At 43.5% G+C, this 23,651-nt stretch overlaps 1 protein-coding gene across 1 annotated transcript; it reads right to left on the reverse strand.

Moving 5' to 3' along the window:
* Nucleotides 19,620-22,671, reverse strand: LOC8058849. The gene is made up of 5 exons (XM_002438439.2): nt 22,416-22,671; nt 21,915-21,974; nt 21,769-21,822; nt 21,393-21,458; nt 19,620-21,131 (listed from the first exon to the last, which is right to left on the reverse strand). Exons 1-5 carry the CDS (start codon nt 22,549-22,551, stop codon nt 19,960-19,962), a joined length of 1,488 nt encoding a protein of 495 aa, XP_002438484.1. The 5' UTR covers nt 22,552-22,671; the 3' UTR covers nt 19,620-19,959.

The raw sequence follows: 23,651 nt of genomic DNA on the forward strand, positions 1-23,651 counted from the left end.
ATCAACTCCATCCCCGCTACAGTACTGTTTGATTCCGGTGCTTCACATTCTTTTATCTCCCAAGCTTTTGTTAGAGTGCATAGCATCCCACTTTGTGCCCTGAAAAATTCCATGCTAGTAAATTCACCGGGAGGCACCATGCCAGCTAATTACTGGAGCCCCTCCACTAGTATATCTCTAAGGGGGGTAGATTTCAAGGTGAAACCTATTGTGCTAAGAACCATGGGAATTGACCTCATACTTGGTATGGATTGGATGAAGCAGCATGGGGCAGTAATACAGTGTCAAGAGAGGGCTGTGGTGGTGACATCACCAGGTGGGGATAGAATAAGTGTGGATGTGGCAGTGCAGCCCCAGCCGACTGCTACAGTGAATCAGTTGAGTGGTGGTAATCAAGAAGACCAGGTGGTGGACGAGTTCCCCGATGTTTTCCCGGATGAGTTGCCAGGTATGCCACCAGACCGAGACATTGAATTTCTTATTGAGCTTTTACCCGGAACTGCACCCATAGCAAAAAGACCATATAGAATGGGGGTAAATGAATTAGAGGAACTTAAGAAACAGCTTAAGGAATTGCAAGAAAAAGGGTTTATTCGTCCTAGTTCTTCACCATGGGGTGCACCGGTAATCTTTGTTGATAAGAAAGATGGCACTAGAAGGATGTGTGTGGATTATCGGTCATTAAACGAAGTCACTATTAAAAACAAGTACCCATTGCCTAGAATAGATGACTTATTTGACCAACTGAAAGGAGCATGTGTATTCTCCAAAATTGACCTCCGATCTGGCTATCACCAGTTGAAAATCCGTGCAACGGACATACCTAAGACAGCTTTTACCACAAGGTATGGCTTGTATGAGTATACAGTCATGTCATTTGGGTTGACCAATGCACCTGCATACTTCATGTATATGATGAACAAGGTGTTCATGGAGTATTTGGATAAGTTCGTGGTAGTATTCATTGATGATATATTAATCTTCTCCAAAACTAAAGAAGAACATGCTGAACACTTGAGGCTGGTCTTGCAAAAGCTTAGAGAGAATAAATTGTATGCCAAGAAAAGCAAGTGTGAGTTCTGGTTGGATGAGGTCTCATTTTTGGGACATGTGGTCTCTAACGGTGGAATAGCCGTAGACCCCAGTAAAGTGCAGGATGTGCTAAATTGGAAGTCTCCAACCAATGCTAGTGAGATCCGTAGCTTTTTGGGACTAGCTGGTTATTATAGGAGATTTATTGAAGGCTTCTCTAAGTTAGCAAAGCCCATGACAGCCCTACTAGAGAAGAGTGCCAAATTTATTTGGTCAGATAAGTGTCAAGAAAATTTTGAGGAGCTAAAGAAAAGGTTGACCACAGCCCCCGTGTTGACCTTACCAGATCTGAGCAAAACCTTCTCTATTTATTGCGATGCATCTCGCCTAGGCCTTGGATGTGTGCTTATGCAAGAAGGAAGAGTAGTGGCGTACGCATCCAGGCAGTTGAGAAAACATGAGCTGAACTATCCTACTCATGATTTGGAGCTAGCTGCCGTGGTTCATGCTCTGAAGATTTGGAGGCATTACCTAATTGGGCATAAGTGTGATATTTATACGGATCACAAAAGTTTGAAGTATATTTTCACACAGTCAGATCTGAACCTAAGGCAACGCCGCTGGCTAGAATTAATAAAGGATTATGACCTGGAAGTGCATTATCATCCCGGGAAGGCAAACGTTGTTGCCGATGCACTTAGCCGAAAGAGTTATGCTAATGGGCTGCAATTGACCTTCATTCCCACAGAGTTGCTAGCTGAAATAGCGTATCTCAATTTGGGTTTAGTGAACAACACTGTTGAATTGGAGTTAGAGCCCACCTTAGAGCAAGAAATCCGCAAAGGTCAGTTGGAAGATGAGAAACTAAAAGAAATTTCAGAGAATGTAGTGCTTGGAAAAGCACCAGGTTTCAAGTTAGACGAAAATGGTACACTATGGTTTGGGAAGAGAATATGTGTGCCAGAAGTGAAATCCATCCGAGATGCAATCCTGCGTGAAGCACATGACTCTGCATATTCAATTCACCCCGGAAGCACCAAGATGTATCTAGATCTTAAAGAAAAATATTGGTGGTATGGATTAAAGAGAGATGTGGCAGAGTATGTAGCGTTATGTGATACTTGTCAGAGGGTGAAAGCCGAGCACCAAAGACCTGCAGGGTTGTTGCAGCCAATGCAAGTGCCCGAGTGGAAATGGGAAGAAGTAGGTATGGATTTCATCACTGGATTGCCCCGCACCCAGCGTGGGTATGATTCAATTTGGGTAATAGTGGATCGACTCACTAAAGTTGCTCACTTTTTGCCCGTTAAGACCAACTATGATGGTGCAAAGTTGGCAAAGTTATATATGGATAGAATCGTGAGTCTGCACGGAGTTCCGAAGAAGATCGTGTCTGATCGGGGTACACAGTTCACATCTCAGTTTTGGCATAAAGTACATGAATCATTGGGAACAAAGTTGAACTTTAGTTCCGCGTATCATCCCCAAACTGATGGGCAGACTGAAAGAGTAAATCAGATTCTAGAAGACATGTTGAGAGCATGTGCGTTACAGTATGGTACCAGTTGGGATACTAGTTTACCATATGCTGAATTTTCGTATAATAATAGTTACCAGAAAAGTCTTGATATGGCACCGTTTGAAGCATTGTATGGGCGTAAATGTAGAACACCTCTATTTTGGAATCAGACTGGCGAGAGTCAAGTATTTGGACCTGATGTTCTCAGAGATGCAGAGGAAAAAGTGCGGAAAATACGGGACAACTTGAGAGTAGCCCAGTCACGGCAAAAGAGTTATGCTGATACTAGAAGAAGAGAATTGGCATTCGAGATAGGCGACTATGTGTATTTGAAGGTGTCACCTATGAGAAGTGTCAGGAGGTTTAATATGAAGGGAAAATTGGCACCGAGGTACGTGGGACCGTTCAGAATTCTTAGGAGACGTGGAGAAGTGGCCTATCAGTTAGAGTTGCCTGCGAGTATGGCGGGTATTCATGATGTGTTCCATGTGTCGCAACTGAAGAAATGTTTACGAGTGCCTGAGGAACAAATTCCATTGGAGGAACTCACAGTTGAAGGAGACCTAACTTATGAGGAATATCCAATCAAGATCTTAGAAACGGCGGAAAGAGTCACCCGGAGTCGGGTTATAAAGATGTGCAAAGTGCAGTGGCACCGATATAAAGAAGAAGAAGCCACTTGGGAAAGGGAAGATGAGTTGAGACAATCTTATCCGTATCTCTTTGAGTAAGCACCGTCTCAATCTCGAGGACGAGATTTTTTTTTTTTTAAGGGGGGTAGAATTGTAACACCCAAAAATTTTATTTATTTCAAATAGATGAATTAAATTTAAATGAATTTATTTTGTGAGCATCTTACATATAGGAAAATAAATAAATTTGGAGAAATTAAAATTTAATGTGAGCTTAGAGAAACATTTATGTTGCATTCATGCTGAAGCAATTCTTTTGTGATGATTGTTTTAAAAACCAAAATATCTTGCTCAAGAAAATATTTGAAGAAAAGAAATTCATTTGGAAGTTGTGTAAAAAAAAAAAAAAAAAGAAAATCCTTTGCCTCTCTCCCCCTTCCTCTTTTTGGCCTGGTGGCCCAGCAACCCCCCCCGCGCGCCCCATCTCCTTCTTGGGCCGGCCCAGCCGCCTCCCCCTTCCCCCTCTCTCTCTCACCCGCTGACAGGCCGGGCCCGCCTGTCAGCTCCTTCTTCTCCCAACCGACGCCCCGCTCCTTCCTCTCGGTTGGAAACCGCCCGGGCCGAGCCCCGCGCCCACGATCCCCCTCTCTCCCTTTTTCCCCGCGCCTCGGAAGCGTTTGAAGAGCCCCGCGCCCGAGCCCTGTTCTTTCTCCCCCATTCCCCCTCCTCGCCTCCGTTTTCCTCTCTCTTTCGCGCAAGAAACTGTCGCCGAAGAAGCTAACGCCGCCGCGCGTCGTTCCTCCATTTGGAGCCCTCTTCGCCGCGTTTCGTCGCTTTGGTGAGCCTCCTCTTCCCTCCCGCTCTCTCCCCATCCAATTCCCGAGCGAATTGGGGCTTTCTAGCGCCCCGGCCGCGCTCGCCGGAGCAGCTCGCCGCGGCCGGCCATGGCGCGGGCCTCCCAGGCGTTCCCCGGCCACGCCAAGGCCGGGAATGAGTTCCCCTTACCTTCCTCTCTCTCCCGGGGCAATCGGTTTGTGAAATGGTGCACCGTAGCGCCCGAACGGCTTACTCCGGCGACCTTGCTCGCCGCGGCAATGGCCGCCGCCGCCTCCTGCTGCAGCGCCGGCCAGGAGCGCCGCCCATCCCCTCCCCCTTTCTTTCCCCTTCTAATCTCGCGCGTCCGATTCCAGATCAACGGCCCTGGATGCACCGTACCCCTTCGCGGGTTGTTTTCGCTAAAGAGACCCCCAAAAATTGCGTTTTTGTGCCCGCAGTCCCCGGCCAGAGAATATTCCAGAAATTTTATATTTATTTAAGTTCATTTAAATCCTGCTCTATTTACAGATTTGCCACTGCAGTATTTTGGCCATAAAATATTCGTTATAGCTCCGATTTGACCCGTTCAAATTGCGTTAGGTTCGTAATTAAATTCTCTACATGATAGTACCACTGTTTCTATAGTTTGCCACTTTTTATTTTCAGGGTTAGGTTTAATTAATTAATTGCCTATAGGAAATCGCCGAAAGGTCGTAACTTGGTCGTTTTAGCTCCGATTTTCGTGATCTTCGTATCTATGTGATCGTAGCGAATCGTAGGTTCTGTTTCTAAATATTTTATTCCATTTTTGATCTGTTGGTGTACTGTTCTAATTAAATGATTGTTTGCTTGTATGAATGAACCTGGATGCGTGTTGTTGTGTGGTACCGATCGAGCGCAGACGATGACGTGTCCGTGGGTGATCCATTCTTCTTCGAGGAGCAGCAGGACCAGCAGCAGTTCCCCTTCACTGAAGGCAAGTATAACATGGGTTTCCTTTGTACACCTATTCACTTAATTATTTACGCATCTGCATGTGTCTAATTTGGTAACCCTAAGGACATCCTAGCTACCTGACTATATATTTATGACACCTATGGGTGGAATGCATGTGGGTAGCTTTGCTAGTGCTCAATTAATTGAGAATTTATTATCACTCTGACTTAAATAAATATGATGATAAATGCTGGGGAAAAAGGGCTATGGTGCAATTGACTTCGGTCGGGTTGACCTAGACCCTCCGTAAGGACTTCTCTGTAAGCGACAATCCGGGACTTACAGTGCAACCGTGATGGTTATATGGCTCTAACTTTAGCTCAGTAATAGGATCTCATCTAACTGGTTAGAGGTTACCCGAAAGGGCGCAAGAGGGGCTTGCCACTTTGGGTATAGAACTGCTTCTGTTCCTATGTGTATAGCCGTGATGGCAATGTGCCATAGGAAAGGGGGGTTCTCTATATCTGCCTGCCGAGGAAACCTCGCGGCCCTAACTGGTTAGGCGTGGCCTATGGAAGGCTTCATAGTGTTCCCTGCCCGCTCACCTTGGAAGTGTTAGTGGGTCTTGCAAACCCCGGGCAAATGGGTAACACGACTTACGGGAAAAGTGCACACCTCTGCGCAGAGTTTGATCAAACTGGTATACTAGCCGTGCTCTCGGACATGAGCGGCTTTGGACCCTTACGGAATAGTTGGGTGTGGATGGTTAGGGGGAATAACTAATGAAAATCTGACGCATTGATCGAGATGATTAATGTGGTTTAGCCGTGAGGGTGGTAGTGTTAGCCGTGAAGGTTAACGGTGTTATTATCATGTACTCGTTTGGGCTAATTGGGAGCTTAAGCATAATTGATGATTAAATAGGATTAAAACATTGACCAATTAAAATGCTAACTGCAGTAGCCAGTGTCTGACCTTTTTGAGCCGCATAAAATCCTATGTTATGCTTGCGGAGTACGAGATGTACTCACGCTTGTCTTTATCCTTCTTTTTGGACAAAATCCCGGATGGGTAACAGATGACAGCTTCTACGAGGAATTTCCTGAGGACTTCTAGGTTGGCGATCCCCCAGTCGGTCGTCCCTGTGTTGGAGTTATCTTTCATAGCTAGTATGAGTTTATTTTCCGTTTGTCGCAGACTTTGATATATTTGTGTTGTAATAACGTTTTGTAAGGCACTTGTTACGATACATTTGTAATTTGTCGACTTGTGTGCGCGACTATTCCTGGGGCGCACATGAGATTATTGTACTCAAATTTATCCTTAAATTTGGGTGTGACAAATTGGTATCAAAGCAAGGCTGACTGTAGGACGCAAACCTAGGTAGAAACAGTCGATTTTAGGGTTCTTATTTTCGCTTTATTTATTTCACTGCTCACTTTACTTTCTTGTTATTTTATTAAAAGTTTATATTCTTACTCACTGATCTATTTATGTAAACATATTGATTCTAATTCTTAAAACAAAATTTATAGATGCCCCGTCGCAGCGCAGCCGCGTACCGTGCCCTCTTCGTCGCCGCCCGTGCTCCGGCAGTTGCACCAGCACCAGCCCCAGTACCTGCACCTGCACCAGTACCAGCACCCGTACCTGAGCCCGAGGTCGTCGCCTCTGGTGGTGGCGAGGAGGAGGAGCCTATGGACACGGGGTCCCCTACGCCTACGCCTTCAGCTCCTACACCAGTGGCGGTACCGATCCCGCAGGCTGCCGCTCCAGTTCCACCTGCGCCTGCACCACCTGCACCACCTGCACCTGCACCACCTGCGCCTGCACCCCACGCGTCGACGGGTTCCGCACCGACGCCTCAGTACCCTCAGGTTGTTCCGGAGATGGGATGGACCTCCAGGAACAAGTTTATGGAGGCGGATGAGGACGCTCACTACCACACTCTGCTTACGGGTGTGTTGGCGAGCTATTACCCGGAGTTTGCCGCCACCGTCCGCTACCTTTGCTCGGAGCACAAGCACCCGTTGGAGAACACCTACTGGAAGGCCGAGGTGATCATCACAGCTCGGAACAATGTCGACAGCTCGGACGAGGTGGAGTCTATCCACGAGAGCAGGGTTAGACGTGCTTCCGCCTACGAGAGCATGGAGGATGCAGCTCAGGCCGCGTACTTTCACTACCATGGCCGCCGTTTTGAGGCCATGCAGGAGGACAGGTACCGGTTCCTTCCCCGCAACGACCCAGATGGCAAGACATGGCATGTCCTGGCACCACCTGCCGGTGACCCTACCCTGGATACGACTGTGAGACACGTCAGTGCCATTCAGGAGATGAATGGGGCACTGAGACAGGAGCTGCGTGTTGCGCAGCAGGCGGGGAAGCGCCTCCAGCGTCAGGTGGATGAGCTGCGTGGTCAGCTTGGACAGCCACCCATCTACAAGAAGAAGCCCCGCAAGTTCGTTCTCCAAGATAGAGCTCCTTAGATTTTCCCAGTACTTTCTAGATTGACGTTAGCACGAGAATTTCAGTAATGTGTGGCATGTGAATTTTAGTGAGTTGCTGTTTGTGTTGATGAACATTTATGATTTGGAGTTTTGTTTGATTGTGGAAACATGTGGGCCTGTCCGCATGTTTCTAAATCTTAATCTTAGAAGTAATGTTGTTTAATTTCGAGGTTGGGTTACTTTATCTTGTCTCAGTCATGCTGTTTCTGGAGCAGTCTGTGGTGCTTATTCAGCATCTCATTATCGGTTCAGTCAAAAATTACGAAATTTTTATGGTGAAAACTAGACTGGTATATCTTTCATCTCCAACTGGAATCACCTCATTATCTATTCGGATCTGTGAGATATGTCCGTTTTAACCTGCTGTACCTGCGCAGACTGAGAACCAGAGCAGAACCTGATAAATCATAATTTTGATTATGTTACTTTTGGAATCAGTAAATGTGGTCTGAATAAAGTTTGTAGAGAATTTCTTAACCTTTCCAACGATGTATACCATATTCCTTTTTGGATCTGTAGGTTCTGAGATAAGCACGGATTACTGACCTGCTGAGTTTGAAACTTGTCCAGAAAACTGCTAGACTTGTTTTTATTCATTGGTGCTAAGGATCTTGGTACATTGGTGCTAAGGATGGTATATTGGCAACTCCGATTGGTATCACGCTTCAAAGGTCCATTCTATATACCTTAGCATCATTTTGGTAGTAATAAATCTCCCAAAATTCCAATTCTTGCATATGTGCAAACTTGAACCAAACTCATGGAAGCACATATGTAGGGGGAGCTAGTATTACCAAAACCAAAATTGAAATGTTTGTCCAACCTTGTCTCATGATTAAAATGCTTTGGACAAGCAATTCAAGTTCATTGTGATTTCATTTCATATCTTTGTGATGGTTGTCTTCAATTACCAAAAAGGGGGAGATTGAAAGCCCAAGTTTTGTTTTGGTAATTAATGACACCAAGTTGCTAATGCCTTGTGTTTAAGTGATTTGAGTTAGGCATAGCAACACATGTGATGAAGGTGCATGGTGGCATGGAAAGATGGCCACATGATCACAAAGGGATGAAGCATGAAGTGAAGATCATGGTGATAGACGAGGAGCAAAGTTATCAAGGCAAAGGTATAAACATAGGGTTTTACTTTTGCCGGTCAAAGATGAGTAGAGAAGTGATTGATCGGGTTTAGGATAGATAGCTGACTACAAAGAGGGGAAATCACGGTCATCTCTCGAATCAAGTGCTACTAGGTTCATATCTTGAGCATATGCATTAGGATCTAGTAAAGTGCTAACTTAACTCCTTTGTGAAAATGTTTGTGAAAAGCTAACACACATACACTTTGGTGGTGGACACTTGTTGGTGTTAGCACATTTACAAAGGAGGTGGAGTTCCTAGGGTTGAGAGGGGTTTGGGTTCCTCTCTCCCTCCCGCTGAGCTTATGAGGCGGGATTCGGCGCTTTTGAGAAAAATAAGTGTATATTTTCTATTGCGCCGGTGGGAAATTTGGAGAAGTCACGGGAGTGTTTTTTTTGCTGAGAAACACTCACCGGACGCTGAGTGCAGAGGCACCAGACGCTGGCCTCAGAGTCTGGTGTGCTTGACCCTGCTAGGGTTGAGCACGGGACGCACTCTGAGAGCGTCCGGTGGTTAGCGTCCGGTGTGAGGGTGTTTTGCAACCCTCTCAATGTTTAAGTCCGGTGACCCTACAGGTTTGCGGAACTCTCTGCGCATGAGTCCGGTGTGGACCTGGAGAGCGTCCGGTGCTTTTCAGGTAGCCGTTAGCGACTGACACGCGAGTTTCAAAAGGACACATGGCTAACCCCTGAGCACCGGACGATGGGGGTCGAGCGTTCGGTGATCACTTGGTAGCGTCCGATGCCCCCGTTTTCAGCCCAGTGAAAACAGCCAACGGCTAGTTTTTGAGGGGGGCTTATAAATAGTTGGTGGCCGGCTTTGAGGAGCCATCTCTTGCACATTTGAATACTTGAGGCATACTTTGAGCTAGAGAACACTCCCTCCACTCTTATCCATGCTTGATTGCTAATCCTAGTGAGATTGAGTGAGATTCAAGTGCATTGCTTTGAGAGTTGCATTTAGTGGCACTTGATTCTTGAGTTTGCTGCGGATTTCTTGTTACTATTGGGTGTTTCCCGACGCCCTAGACGGCTTGGAGCAGTGGTGGTGTTGAGCTCGTGATTGGAGATTGTTTCGAGCCTCACCAAGTGATTTGTGAGGGGTTCTTGAGCCTTCCCCTTGGGAGATCGCAATTGGCTACTCTAGTGGATTGCTCGTGGCTTAGAGGATCCCCATCTTGTGAGTGGATGTGCGGCACTCGCTAAGGGTTTGGCTTTGGATTGCTAACTAGCTCGTGATCCATCAAGTGGGTGTATCGCCACAATGAGGACTAGCTTGCTGGGAAGCAAGTGAACCTCGGTAAAAAATCTTGTGTCATCTCTTGTCGAGGATTCTCTTGTGATTGTAAGTGATTGGTTGGATATATCTCTACTCTATAACGTTGGTATAACAATTACTCTTCACTCCTTTACTTACTTGTTTACCTTGCTAGTTGTTTAGCTTGTTTAGTTTAGTCTTCTTGTTTAGGAGTGTAGCAAGCTTCTAGTTGTGCTTTCTTGTTGTAACTAGTGTTTAGCTTTCTTGCTAGACTTGTGTAGGTGGCTTGCATAGCTTAGTTGTGCTAGTGCTAGAATAGCTTCACCTTTTGTTTTACTAATCAACTTGTCTAGTTGAAGTTTGTAGAAATTTTAAATAGGCCATTCACCCCCCTCTAGCCATTTGGACCTTTCAAGGGAAACTGGCAACTGAGTGCCCGTAGTCTCCACATTCTTCACATGTCATATGGGAATCATTGATGTGCATGACTTCCTTCTTCTCTATGTCGAGCTTCTTCATGATGAGCTCTAGCTTGGCAGTGACCATGTCTACTTCCTTGAGATGATGGATTCCTCCTCCTTTCTTCCGAGACTGAGTACGTTCTTCATTGCATGTTGAATTTGAGGCCATCTTCTCAACAAGTGCTTTAGCGTCTGAGAGCTTAAGTGACACGAAAGCTCCTCTAGCTGCAGCATCAATAGACTCACAGGTACTAGAGATGAGCCCACGATAGAAAGTCTGCATGAAAATCCACTACTCTATCCCATGATGAGGACAGTCTTCAATGTAATTCTGGAATCTTTCCCATGCTTCAGTGAATGATTCATCATGTTGTTGTTGGAAACTTGAAATCTTCCCATGCAGAGCATTAGTCTTGGGTGTAGGAAAAAATTTTGCTAGGAAAGCAGTCGAGCAAAGGTCACATGTATTGTGTTTGTCTTTGTTGGTGTAGAACCACTGCTTGGCTTTCCCCAATAATGAGAATGGGAAAAGACGGAGTAAGATAACATCCTTTGGTACTCCTCTGATTGTGAAGGTGCTGCAGATCTCTAGAAAGTGTTGTAGGTGTGCACTTGCATCTTCATGGGCTTTTCCATAGAATTGGCTGGCTTGAGCTCAAATCCATGGTGATAAGAGCAGGCTTGAGCTCAAATCCATTCTCCCCAGTGTTGACTGCTGGTCTAGTCTGAATGTTTGCTGTTGTCGCGGCAGAGAACTCTTGCAGTGTCTTCTCAGTCATGTCTTCAAACACAGGAGCTAGGTTTCCTCCTAACTCTTCTGCTTGTTCTTCTATTTGTCCTTTAAATTCCTCTTCCAATGTTGGAGCTGGCTCCTCTCAAGAGCTAGCTTGAGCAGCAGAGGGTGTTCTTGATGGTGATTCAAATTTGTCCCTTGCTTCTACAAACTTCTTCTTCCTAAGGAGTTTCTCTGGATCTTCAGTAAAGTTTCTTGGAAGAGCAAAACCATTCATTCATCACCCTGCATAAGATAAGAAAAATGATAACGATGAAGGGTGTACCTGATTGAGTAGAAATTGATTGGTAATATAACTTTATCGCGTATATATGTTATCAATATATCTTAAGTATATTGTGTCTTCCCGGCAACGGCGCCAAAAGTGCTTGTTGACATTTACTACCGTCATCACTAAAATAGAGATAAACCCTACCCCTAGTAACAACACTAGAGATGCACGGTATATCAGTAACTTGTCAAATAGCAACAAACCACTCTAACATTCCTAAGCATAAAGTAGGTTGTCATCCTAATTACATTGCTAGGAAATTAATATAGATTCACATGTTCTACTGCAACTAGATAGAGAATAAAATATATGAATATAATTATAAACTAAATGGGTTCTGTAAGCGGACAAATAATTATACCGTTGTAGCATTTTACCTAGGGAAGTATCTAGGTTGTCGATTTATATTTATACCACTGGGAAGGCTAAGTGTTAAACTATATTCTATTATATTGATAAGAAACTTTATAGGATGAATAAATAATATTACCCAAGTCGTATAATCTACTCATAACAGGCAGAGGTCACAAGATAAATATAGATAAATAATAATGATAACATAATCATCAAGTATCATAATTAAAGATAATCATCAGAGCATCTACTAGCCATAATAATAGTTAGCCAATGGATAAATTAGGGAGTTGGATCTAAGGTAATTCTATAATTATGCTAATGAATAACTCTAATTAGTGCAATTACATCTAGAAATCACAGTTAAGTCAACCCTATATCATAATTACATGTAAAGAGACATCAACTAATGAGGGTTTTAAGACGCAACCGTCACCTCCTTCGCGACCGTGCCCATGCTAGACCTACGTACAAGGGGTGGACTACAGAGGAACCAACACAGCTAGCACCTACGCGGACTACGACATGACCCGACACATCAGGGTGCACTCACAGACAAACAAGAAATCTAGACACCATGTCTACATATTGTCTATCATCTACCCAACGATCGATTATTTAAACGCTATACGAGTAATTACATGAATTCAATAAGATCAAACCAACTATCCTAGAAATATAATCAAAGTAGAAATAACTAATGCAATTAAGAACATATGAATCTATTAAGAATAAAGTCTCCCTAATATATAATTGAATACTATAAAGTTAGAACTAGATCTATTACCGAACTCTTGCGCTCCAAATCGACGCCAGAGGCTCCAGATCCCGATGAAGAACTAGATTTCCTCTACTTCTAATGTAACTAACTAGAACTATGAATTAGAAGGCTCTTGATGAACTTGAAAGCGCTTGATGCTTGATGGCTTGAGGCCTTGATGAATAATGAATTGGTTCTCTCCAGGGGGGGTCTACCCATATATTTATAGTCCGGTGGGATTTGCGTGCGCCGTATGATCAAACCGACTTAACCAAGGGCCGAGATGACTCCTTAAAGGCGGGCGGTGGAGGAAGCTTCGAGAAGAGGAGGGGCAAAACCCTAAGGGGGGTGCCGGCTGGCGCTAGGGTGGGGCCGACAGGCCCCACCTGGCAGCCGCTAGGCCCCCCGTTGCTCTGGGTGGCTTCTCGTTCTTCCTGAGTCTTCTCGCGACGTTTCCCTTGACGAATATGTTTTGTGTTTATTTTGCACTAGAGTCCCTCTTTTCAGCTTTCCTGAAATTCACCCTTGAAAATACAGAATATACAAAACTCGTGGAAATTGTTAGTTTAAACCCTATACTAGTGTGTATTCATGTTCTCCTTCAGGTTTAAAGTTATAATAAATGTTGACGTTATCGACCGTCAACAGGTTGCTACCTCGTGCTTTGGCGGAATGGATATTCTGTGTTGGCATGATTATTATCCTGTTTTCTTAATTGGGATTGCTATCCCATGACCTTAATGGGTTGCTACCCTGAGTTACTATCCGAGGTTGCTACCTCAGAGATCTTAATAATAATTATAATATGGATTAATAATATTGTTAATTTATTTTCATATAATTAAGGGTTGGGATGCTTCACTCATGATTAGTAATAGGTTGTTTTAATAAAAGAGTTGTAATAAAAGTTTATCAACTTAAAAGCTCACCAGCAGTCAAACAGTGTCAGCTTTTCTTTTGATTAAGTCTTGCATATCATATACTTTCCACCTGTACTTGTTCGGTTCAATATGAACTCACCCTTGCTATTTGCCCCCCCCCCCACCCAGTCTGTAGAAAGTGCTGTTGAGAAGAATGATAAAGGTGTCATGGAGTTTTCTAGAGGCATATCAGAAGTGCTTGACATACAGAGCCCCAGTCAACCGTCCCTGAGAAGAATGGAGCCTAAAGTTTACCAACTATTTTCCGCGTACTCTGATTGTTGTAAGTGTTATTATAAATATGTTTTCCGCTATATATATAACATTGTTTCTGATATTTCTATTCTTTTGTTGTATGTGTGAACTTTCTGGACACACATATGATGACTCTGGTCTTGTTTTAAAAACCAAGGCGTTACAGAGTATATATATGTTTGTAATACAATAAGGAAGACATGCATACTTAATGTTCGTTCGTGGTATGATAAGGACGACACATAAAGAAATGTAATATATGTTTGTCCTCTATATGTGTATTTTATGCTTTTCCTGTATTTTGATTAGCGAAATTCAAATTTAAATTTGAATTCAAAAAAGTTTATTTTAATCTAGAAAGTGATTAATCAGAGACGGGTAATTAATAATAGTCACCTCTGTTAATAGTTTAATGGAGGCAGGCAACTTTAAGCACCACCTCAGTTATTTAACGAAGGTGGGCGGCTTAGGGGACCGTCTCGGTTAATAAATTAACCGGGCAGATGGACCAACCGCCTCTGTTAAGACCTGCTTAACCATGACCAGGTGGATGGTTTGCCTACCTCCGTTAAGTTTACTGTAGCAATGGATTGAGAGGCATAAAAAATAACACATAACTATGGTGATCTCTGATGGGTTATAGTGATGAGTCATGGTTCTCACCGTCACTATATTCATTACCAGGGACATGTCAGCACCTTTTACTTTTGACTTGTCATCATCCAAATTCATGGCCACAATATACCCGTAAAGAATGATGATTATTACCCTCAGTATTGATCTTTTTTATGTTGTGGTTTGTGTATTTAGACTCGAGAAAAGGCATTAGTGGGACCGGGCCCCCAAATTTTTTCCTGCGGTGCTCGCCAAATATGGCGATCTTATCACACTATAAAAGAGCGAGTTTTTTCTAAGGGGGCACCCTCTATGATAGCCACTCGATCTCGACGTCGTGTTATATGAGCCCTCCATTATTTATGATCTTACATGTACTAAGATGTAAGACTAATTATAAATCAAGATTTCTCGTTACCCGAAAAAAGGAAAATAAACTTTAAATTGTTTATTACGTGTGTTTATCTCCTGTGTAAAAAACCCACAAACATATACATGTTCCCGTATCGTAGCTTCCTCTCTCTCTTCCCCTTTCGTGTTTCTCCCGGACTCCTCTCTCTTCCTTTCATGTTTCTCCCATCGACGCGTTGCCAATTCACAAGCGCAGATTAGATTAATTAGAAAAGGAAAAATATAGATGCACCGCCGCTGTCGTGGATTGTTCGGAAAAAAATAGTACATATCAAGATGTATGCATGCAACTAATAAATAGATTAATTGGAAAAAGGTAAATATGGATGCACGCACGCAACAATAATAATAAATAAACTAATTGAGAAAAGTAGAATAATTTGAAGGCATATCAATATGAATACATGCAACCGTATGTATTAGCAATTAAAAAGAAAATAATAAATTTTGAACACATATGATTTTATTTGTTATGATAAATAAGGAAGAAAAAACTAGCAAATGTCTTGTATTACTTATAGTATCATATTGTGAATGAATAACAACTGTAACATAGAGTGGAAATAAAATCAAGAAACATCTACGAATACAAACACGTGCGTGTCGCACGTGCATATTTGCTAGTAATTGAAAAGGCTTAGTGTGTTCATTTCTATTACGCAGCCCAAGTGCTTTGCCAAGTGTAGAGAAATGCATAGTAATAATTAATTGTCGACTAACTCTCTGACAATGAATGTAAGTATAGTTATCAACAATTGTGACTTGGAATCATGAATCATTCATGGATGGTTCGTAATCCTTTACTGACAACCGATGGTGATCCATGCCTCATGGTATTTTTACTGATTGTAGTTGTGTAGCAATGATTGACTGTGGATTGGAGAAGATGTAGTGTTCATGGCATTATGGCTGGTGAGATGTAGTGGAACTGTGACGTGACACCGATCAAACAGTTATATATTGCTGTGGAGATAGGAGGTGTGCAAAGGTGCGTAGACTTGGAGTGGGATTGATGGATGGAGATGACATTAAATTCAGGGTTCAGTTGTGCATGGGAGAACCTATAGTGTATTCGTAGGTGTTAATTATAAGGTTGTAAACTCTAAATCTAACTGCGCTAGATCTAGTATATAAATTATAAGTATTCAGGAAATGCACCATGAAGACCCCTAACCCTAGACACGACGTACAGACCTCCTGAAATCCCAATATTAATATTATTACTCAAAACAGTGGGATCACTATTACTATCCTATAACTCTTTTCAAATATTTGACACTACTAATGTTACGAGCTGATTTGCAATGGTTTTGACTGGGTTTCTAAATCATTGTTGGTTGCATTGAATTGAATAAACATTGTCAAATCTGTCATAAGGTACATTTGGTAATTTTATTCTTTTATATCATTTACAGACTAAACTCTAGATAACAATATGAAAATACTGCCAAGTATTTTAGATTGGATGGGACATATTTTCATGTGTAAACAAATAAGATAGGTAATCTTGTTCACGTCTATGATAATGACATAACTACCACGCGAGTGGAAATTAATATACTAACTTTACTTTAGTTATTATTATCATTATTAGGGATATCCGGTTAGGTCTCTTGTCTTCACTTTCGTCAGTAACAGTGCTCTAGGTAGCTGATTTGATTAGGAGTATACATCATTCATTCATATATATATATGGGACACGCACCCTTTGTATATATTCTTATAATCGCTTTCAGAAATTGACAGCAGAAAGGCATCATTCATCGAGAGACGGTTGCAAGCACAAGACAAAATTTGGTATTGACAAAACAACATGCGACAGATTAGTTCTACTCTTTAATGAAACAAAAAAAAACTACAGTCTACAACAGGTGACTTGTGAAGTTGTTACATGATAAAACTTGATTATTACGGCTTTGTATTATTCAAAGCCTACAGTTGTCAGATAATCCCTCTAGTTACTTTTGTTTGTGAGACAATCCGTTTAATTACATGGAGTGGGCATTTTAAAACATGAAGTCGACCCAAGAACGCTAAGTGCACATTGCTAAGGGCACTCACAATGCAGACTCTATCATAGAGTCTAAATGTATTTATTACCTCGAACAATGTGGATTTAGAGTCTAAATAAGACTTGGAGTCTTATTTTTTCTACCTCTTTCTTCAATAAGTATGCTGCCACATCAGCAAAATACCATAAATAATATGTAATTAATTGTCTTGGACTCTGTGATAAAGTCTTGCGTTGTGAGTGCCCTAAGGCACAAGGAGCAACAACTTTGTAGTTCTTGCTTGATCCAAATAGATTACAGAGCCCAGGCTTTCTAGCCAAAAATTCTACTCCCTCTATCCTTGCTTTAATTCTTCGAGTTGTCTTTAGGTTAAACTTTTTAAATTTCGACCGAATTCTTAAAAAAACTTAAGATTAGTATTAGATTTATTGTAGAATATATTTTTATAAGATACTCATTTTATATTATAGATATTGATGCTCTTTTTTTATAAAATTGGTCAAACTTAAAAAAGTCAACTAGCACCAATTCTAGAATTTAAAGCTTTCAAGGACAAAGAGAGAGTAACAACGTAGAAAATAAATATTATTTGATCCAAATATGGAGTCCAGAGGGATATGGATGCGGCCGGCCCTGTTTCGATTGTGTGGTGCGGTATCCAATTTGTACGTAGCTCGGAGGCTGCAATTAATACGAGGAATTGGGGTGGGGGGGTGTAGTTCATTTCCCTTTTTTTCCCTCACTAGGGATCGTAAGAATCATGGCCACTGCGACGCGTTTGATGGGAATTTCCCTATTCTTACAAATCGGTTGCACACGCTGGTTCCTGTGTCATCCGGTGCTTGTAGACGATGCCGGTCATACTGAAGTGTACAATATTACTCTGCCTATCGCTGGCCGGTGCTATCCTCTTACAGGTTCATGGCTAACATGGCTAGGAGATGATCACAAGGTCGTAACAGAATTATTCCAGCGCGAGATGATAAAACCCCTTCAAGGCAGCGATGCGATGACTACTGGTTTTGGTTTGGGCTTTCTGCTTGAACGCGAACTCTGGCAAGTGCGGTGAGTACTGAAGCCTAAAGTTGAGCAACGGGCCAGGCCGGCCCAGCATGGCACAGGTCCGTGCTAGAGCACATGGCCCAAAAGCACACCGGCCTAGCCCGAGGCCTGCGAAGGGAAGTGACAGCATCGAGCAGCGGTCATCAGCGGCACACTCATGTCCGCACGGAGGTTGCCGGCGACGCACTCGCGCCCGCCATCCGTGAGCCACGCATAGAGGAGGATGTGTGTCTGTGGCTGGCAGTAGAGGCGGTCATTGTGGTTGCATGGAGAAGGGGCGGCCAAGAGGAGGCTATCGCGGGTAGTGTTGGGTGTTGAATGGCGCCTGCGCGGTGCTGTCTGTTGAGGGCTGAGCGAATCAGGAGAGAGCGACTAGAGGAGTGGAGAGGGAGATGCGAGAGAAAAGTGCGGCGTGAGGGGTGTAATCGCGAGGACTCGTGATGCTGATGCGCACGCGCGAGAACGAGAGGGAAGCAAGGAGAGTGCGGCGGAGGTAGAGAGAGGGAGGAGGAAATTAGTTATGGTTAGGTTTATACAGCATGGGCTCTTAACAGGGCATGCCTTGGTGCCAGTAGGCCATTCCGCCATTATCGGGCCTGCGTTGAAATTTCATGCTAGGTCGTGCCGCCTACCATGCCGAGGTGGCAGTCCAGGCACGACCTGCTATGTGCTTCGGGGTGGCCAGAGCATGGAAGGGTAATGGGTTGTGTCGTGCTTGGGCTGGGCCGAATTGACGTGCTTTAGGCCGGGCCACAGCCACGCGGGCTGCATGCCCATGATTACCGAAGCCTAGCCGCTCTTGGAGTTTGCTCTGTTGCTTCTCGAACACCTTGTAGTGTAATCCTGACTCTGACATATTTTCTTCATGAATGGAGACTATGACATCCCCCATTTCTTGAGATCGGGCTTGCCCCAACCAGATATAGGGTATTACCGGCTTTGATTCATTAATAAGAGAGGGATCAAAACGTCCAAATACATGCGCGAGCTGCGCCCCCCACGTTGCCGAGTCCACGCAGGACTGAGTTACATAATGGATTACTCTCTAGTTACATGGTCGACCCTAAGAGCGTTGCAGCCTACCCAGCTCCAATGTTGTGTCGTGTCCTTTACCATAGTGAGTGTTACTTGGACTGTCTTGCGCACCCCTCTAAAGATCACATCATTTCGGCAGTTCCAGATATTCCAGAGGGTCAAGATGACTAGGGACTGTCCCTTCGTATCTCCTGCTCTGAACGCCTGGCTATATTGGTCTTCCAAATCATCTTCCTGGGTCCAGCTGCTCGGATCCAGATTGCTGAATCCACTCCACAAGGCAATACTGTGCCAGACTGCCAGCGAGAAGGGGCATTCGAAAAATAAGTGGTGCGTCGTCTCCATGTTCTGCTCACACAAGGCACAAAAGTAGTTGTTTGTCCATCCACGCAATTGCAATCTTGCAGCAGTCCATAGGCTATTTTGTAGGAGCAGCCAGACGAAGTATTTGCATTTTGGTGTCGCCCATACTCTCCATATCAGGGCTGGGTGATTTGAAACAATATTACCAGCAAATTGCACTGCATATGAGTTTTCTAGTCTCCAGACTCCAGACGATGTGTTGATGATTTTTGGTTTCTACATAGTCTTTGGCTAGCACTTATGCAATTGTGGTTTGACAAAGTGAAAAGTGGAGTCATTGAGTATTTGAGTGCAAAACTATTGATTTATGAGGGAAATAGTTAAGCACATAATCTTATTATTATGCTGGAAATAATAGTCTGTGTTCTGTTTAGTAGTGTTTTTAGGTGCTAGCTAGAATTTAAGCTTCAATCAGGACACGAGGGAGGGGTGTCGCACGACCAACCGGTCTAGCTTCCGTTGGCATGCACATAACATTTGTGTATCTTTTTCAACTAACTTCTTTTAAGTCGATAGAACACAAGGATTTCTTTTTTGGTCGAGATCTTGTTTGAATGTGCATATATTAATCTTAATCTACATATGCTGAAGTGGATTGAAGTAAAATTAAACTATGCTTCATTCCAATCCACACACGATTGAAGCGGATACACATGCATCCAATCAAGACCCGAAGAAGATCGCCTCCCGACTTGCATCCCTGATGATGAGCTAGTATTGCAGTTTAAATACATCCTACTAAACAGCAAAAGAATAGGAAAGTTTACACATTAATCGTCAACCTCTACTTCATGCCTGGCAGCCATCCCTACTCCGTGGTGACGGACTTGTACACTTGCTGCATGGCCTCTCTGAACCGATCGATGTCCAGTGTGACGTTCTGGCCCTCGAGGAACGTCTCCCAAAGTTTACCGCTGCGCTCTATGGAGAGTGGGTCAGTAAACACCGGATGGTCCCTCGGGTACTTGTACTTGAGCGTGGTCTCCTCCGCGTTCACCTCGTATTCGACGTAGTGCAGTCCCATGTCTGGCACCGGGTCGCCGAAGTCGAACCGGCACGGGTACTTCAGGTTTCCCCACGGGATGATCTGCACTATGGTGCCGTTGTGCGGCAGGAACACCATGTTGGTCAGCCCAGCGCCGTGCACGCCCACCATCACGTCGCACGAGTTCACCACCGCCGCGATCTTGGCCATGTCCCCGACGTCCTCCGGTCCGGCAGCCACCACCTCGAAGCCGAGATCGGCAACGGCGGCGATGGCATCGGCTTCGTTCGTCACAGCCCTCGAGTGGCGACGCACAACAAAGACGAGCCGAGGCTTCCTGCTTACGGGTGTCGCCCATGGCCGCGGCAGCGAGAAGACGTCCCGGAGGAAGTCCCGGAATCCCATCATAGTGTAGCCGTTGCGTGAGAGACCCGGGTTGATGCCAAGTATCCTGTGGCTCTCGAGCCCGACGTGCGCCGACGGGAAGCAGCGCACGGCGGTGTCGGCGTCGAAGTCTATGATCGGGTAGATGGACAGTGCGGCCAGGATCGGCCTGAATTTGGCCACAAATTCAGGCTGGTAGTCGGCGACGAGCAGCTGGACGTGGCCGTTGTACTCGCGGGCTGTGATGTAGAGTGGGATGATGAGGTCAGTCATGGCGTGGAAGAAGTTGGTGCCGCAGCCGCCGGTAGAGAAGACCACCGCTGGCACGTCGTGCCTCACCGTGCACTTGGGAGGGATCACGAAGCTGTAAGGCTCTGGCGCGGTGGACCGGATGGTGACCTCCCGAATCCTTGCCATGGTTTCTTGCTCCCACTTCCGCGTGTACGGCCGGATTGTGATGGTAGAGTTGTTTGGGTTGAAGGTGGATGATGAAAGGACATAGACTGTGGCGGATTTGCCATGGATCCGCAAGTCACCTTCCATTCTGCAGGTGTCTGAGTGACGATTGCTCCAGTTGCAGGCAAGCTTGCTCATTGTCGGTGGTGCCACATCTGCATACCATACAAGACAGATTACAGAATTCTCTAATGCCCTATTTGGTTCCAGGAATTGGAAAATAATCCACTAATAAGCACTTTCTAAACATTGGTTTCAATTCATGGGATCCAAACATGTCCTAAAAATAATTGTTGTTACCATTTTCAGCCAGATTGTTGCATTCATTAGTTGGCAAACTGTGAAAAACATGAAAACTAACCCCAAATGTAACGCCGAAACAGTAATCAAGCTAAATGAGGAAAGGCTAACTGTACCTGAATTTCTGAAAGAACCATCTTTTGCCACGTTTGTGGCAAGAGTATGATTTTGTTGGTTGTACTCTGCAGGAAATAAAACTGGATTAATATCACATATATAATGATAAGGGTGCCACTCCAAACTCCAAAGTAATGCAGACACAAGACATTGTGTATATATGTTAAACATAATGTAACTATTTATTTTCACTTAATGAATGCTCTATTCGACGGCTGTGCTTGAAGTGGCGATACCTAGGAAAGAGACTACTGCTCAACATGTTCTGCAGATTGAAGTGCGCAAATCCATAGTAGAGGTTCGTAAAGACTGCAAAAATGCTCTGTATGGCAAAAGGATTGTTTTTTTTTTCCCTCAAAGCATTGCCATACATACCTTTTGCAGATTCTGCTTCAAGTGATTGTTGCTGCCGTCTTGCACTGTCCAAACCTTGAATATATGTAGGCAACATTACGTGTCAAGCATTTCACATCGAGATGTAGATGAAAGCAGAGAGTTCAGTATATAATCTTATAGCTTACCTAAAGATGAAACTCTCTGAACCATTTCATTTGTTAATTTGTTAAATCCAGTCTCCTTAACTGCAGAGAGCCAAGGTGCAAAGTTTTGTAAGTGCTAGAACCTGAGCTGTTCTTAGATTCTTAAAGCCTGTTGTCAGAAAGCTTGGAATGGTACATGCATACATTTCCTCTAAAAAATGTATCTCAATTTACTAGTAATAAACAGAAAAATTCCCAGGTGTTTCCTAAATCTTCAACTATATATCTACTGCAATGCAAGCACAACTGTGGATTTCCAAGAAGAGTTTGGAGGTTCAGCACAATTAAGCAGAGTGCTGTTTTTCAAGTAAAATCAAATCACAAAATGCCAAATAAAAAAAGCTTTGAAAACAAACATAAATGGCCAAAATGCCACACTACATTCTTGAATGACACAGGAGGAGAGCAGCAAAATCACAACAATCAGGAGGGGTGGAACAGAGAGGAGCTGATATCAATCGAACGGTTAGTAGGATGACTTACAGCGCGCAACCTGCGGCAGTAAATTAGTCTTGATCATAACCAGGACTAGAAGAGGAGGCAGAAGGAACCACAGTGCCGCCCTTCTTCCGCCGCTCCCATGCTGCTGCTGCTGCTTCGTTCTCTCGTGCTTCCGCATCGTCTCGGATAAGCCCTTGCACGACGCCTGTGAAATGCCCTGAACTAGTACAACGAGCTACTAATAACGCAGCTTTTTAAGAAGGATACCATTCTTTTATCGCATATCGATCCGTGCTTTGAATTGGGAGCTCAACAATCTAGGGGCTGACTTGCTTGTGTGTAGCATTTAATCCCACGCACATGGTTGTCAAAAAAAAAAAAAAAAATCCCACGCACATGTATAGCATCGACGTATAGAAGGGGGAGCTAATCATTAAAGGATCCTGCAGAAAAGAGTATTTTTTTTCGCTAGTTTCAGTGTCTCGGAATACCACCATTAATTTAGCGGCAACCTGAGCCACCCACGGTTAATTAGCTCTGTTTTTGGATCGTGGGACTATTCTTAGACCCCTTTTAAATTTAAATTCAGAGACTAACAACTGGATGTCTAATTTCTAGTCCCTTTGAAAATCCAAATAGTTAGGTTAATAGGTGGACTAATTTTTTAGTCAAACCTTTAACTAGTGTTTAGTTCACTAGTTCGTCAAACCTAGCTATCTAGGACTAACTAGTCTATCATAATTCATATCAATCTGTCCTTTTCGCATGGGCTAGAATTTTAGAAGATGAAAGTATCAATTTTTGTTTAATAGTTGATACTAATAAACATATTTATATTAAATTATACTTTTTTCTCTTTGTTCATTTTCTAACATAATATGCGCAATAGATACTTTGTAGTCTTTACACGATTGTAATAAACTTAACGTCTAATTTATACATTTTTAATTTTTATCCATAGATTTTTTTCTTTGCACAACATTCGGTATGCATTTAGTTCAATCCTTAGCTTTAATTGTGGTGGCTCTTGTTGCAGCTAAAGTATTATGATGTCATGAATTTAAATTTTGACATTTCGAATTTTATGTTACTAAATGCTAGTTTGCTATAGTTTTATTATTCTCAAGTAAAGTTGAAATTGTTATGCTTATTCTATACTTTTGTACTTTTTAAAGATACAAGAATTTGATATCATAGCATGCACACTTAAGTAGTACGATGGCATAAACAATCATTTAAAGCTTGCATCACGTTGCACAAGATCAGATCTAGTAGGAT

Source organism: Sorghum bicolor, chromosome 10 (assembly GCF_000003195.3).
Source record: "Sorghum bicolor cultivar BTx623 chromosome 10, Sorghum_bicolor_NCBIv3, whole genome shotgun sequence".
In the NCBI taxonomy this organism is placed as follows: Eukaryota; Viridiplantae; Streptophyta; class Magnoliopsida; order Poales; family Poaceae; genus Sorghum; species Sorghum bicolor.

Coding starts and splice junctions, on each gene's coding strand:
- LOC8058849 (XM_002438439.2), bottom strand. CDS start 22,551: ATGCGGAAGCACGAGAGAACGAAGCAGCAGCAGCAGCATGGGAGCGGC. Junction 21,975..22,415: donor ACTGCCGCAGGTTGCGCGCT/GTAAGTCATCCT, acceptor GGCTCTCTGCAG/TTAAGGAGACTGGATTTAAC. Junction 21,823..21,914: donor TCAGAGAGTTTCATCTTTAG/GTAAGCTATAAG, acceptor CATATATTCAAG/GTTTGGACAGTGCAAGACGG.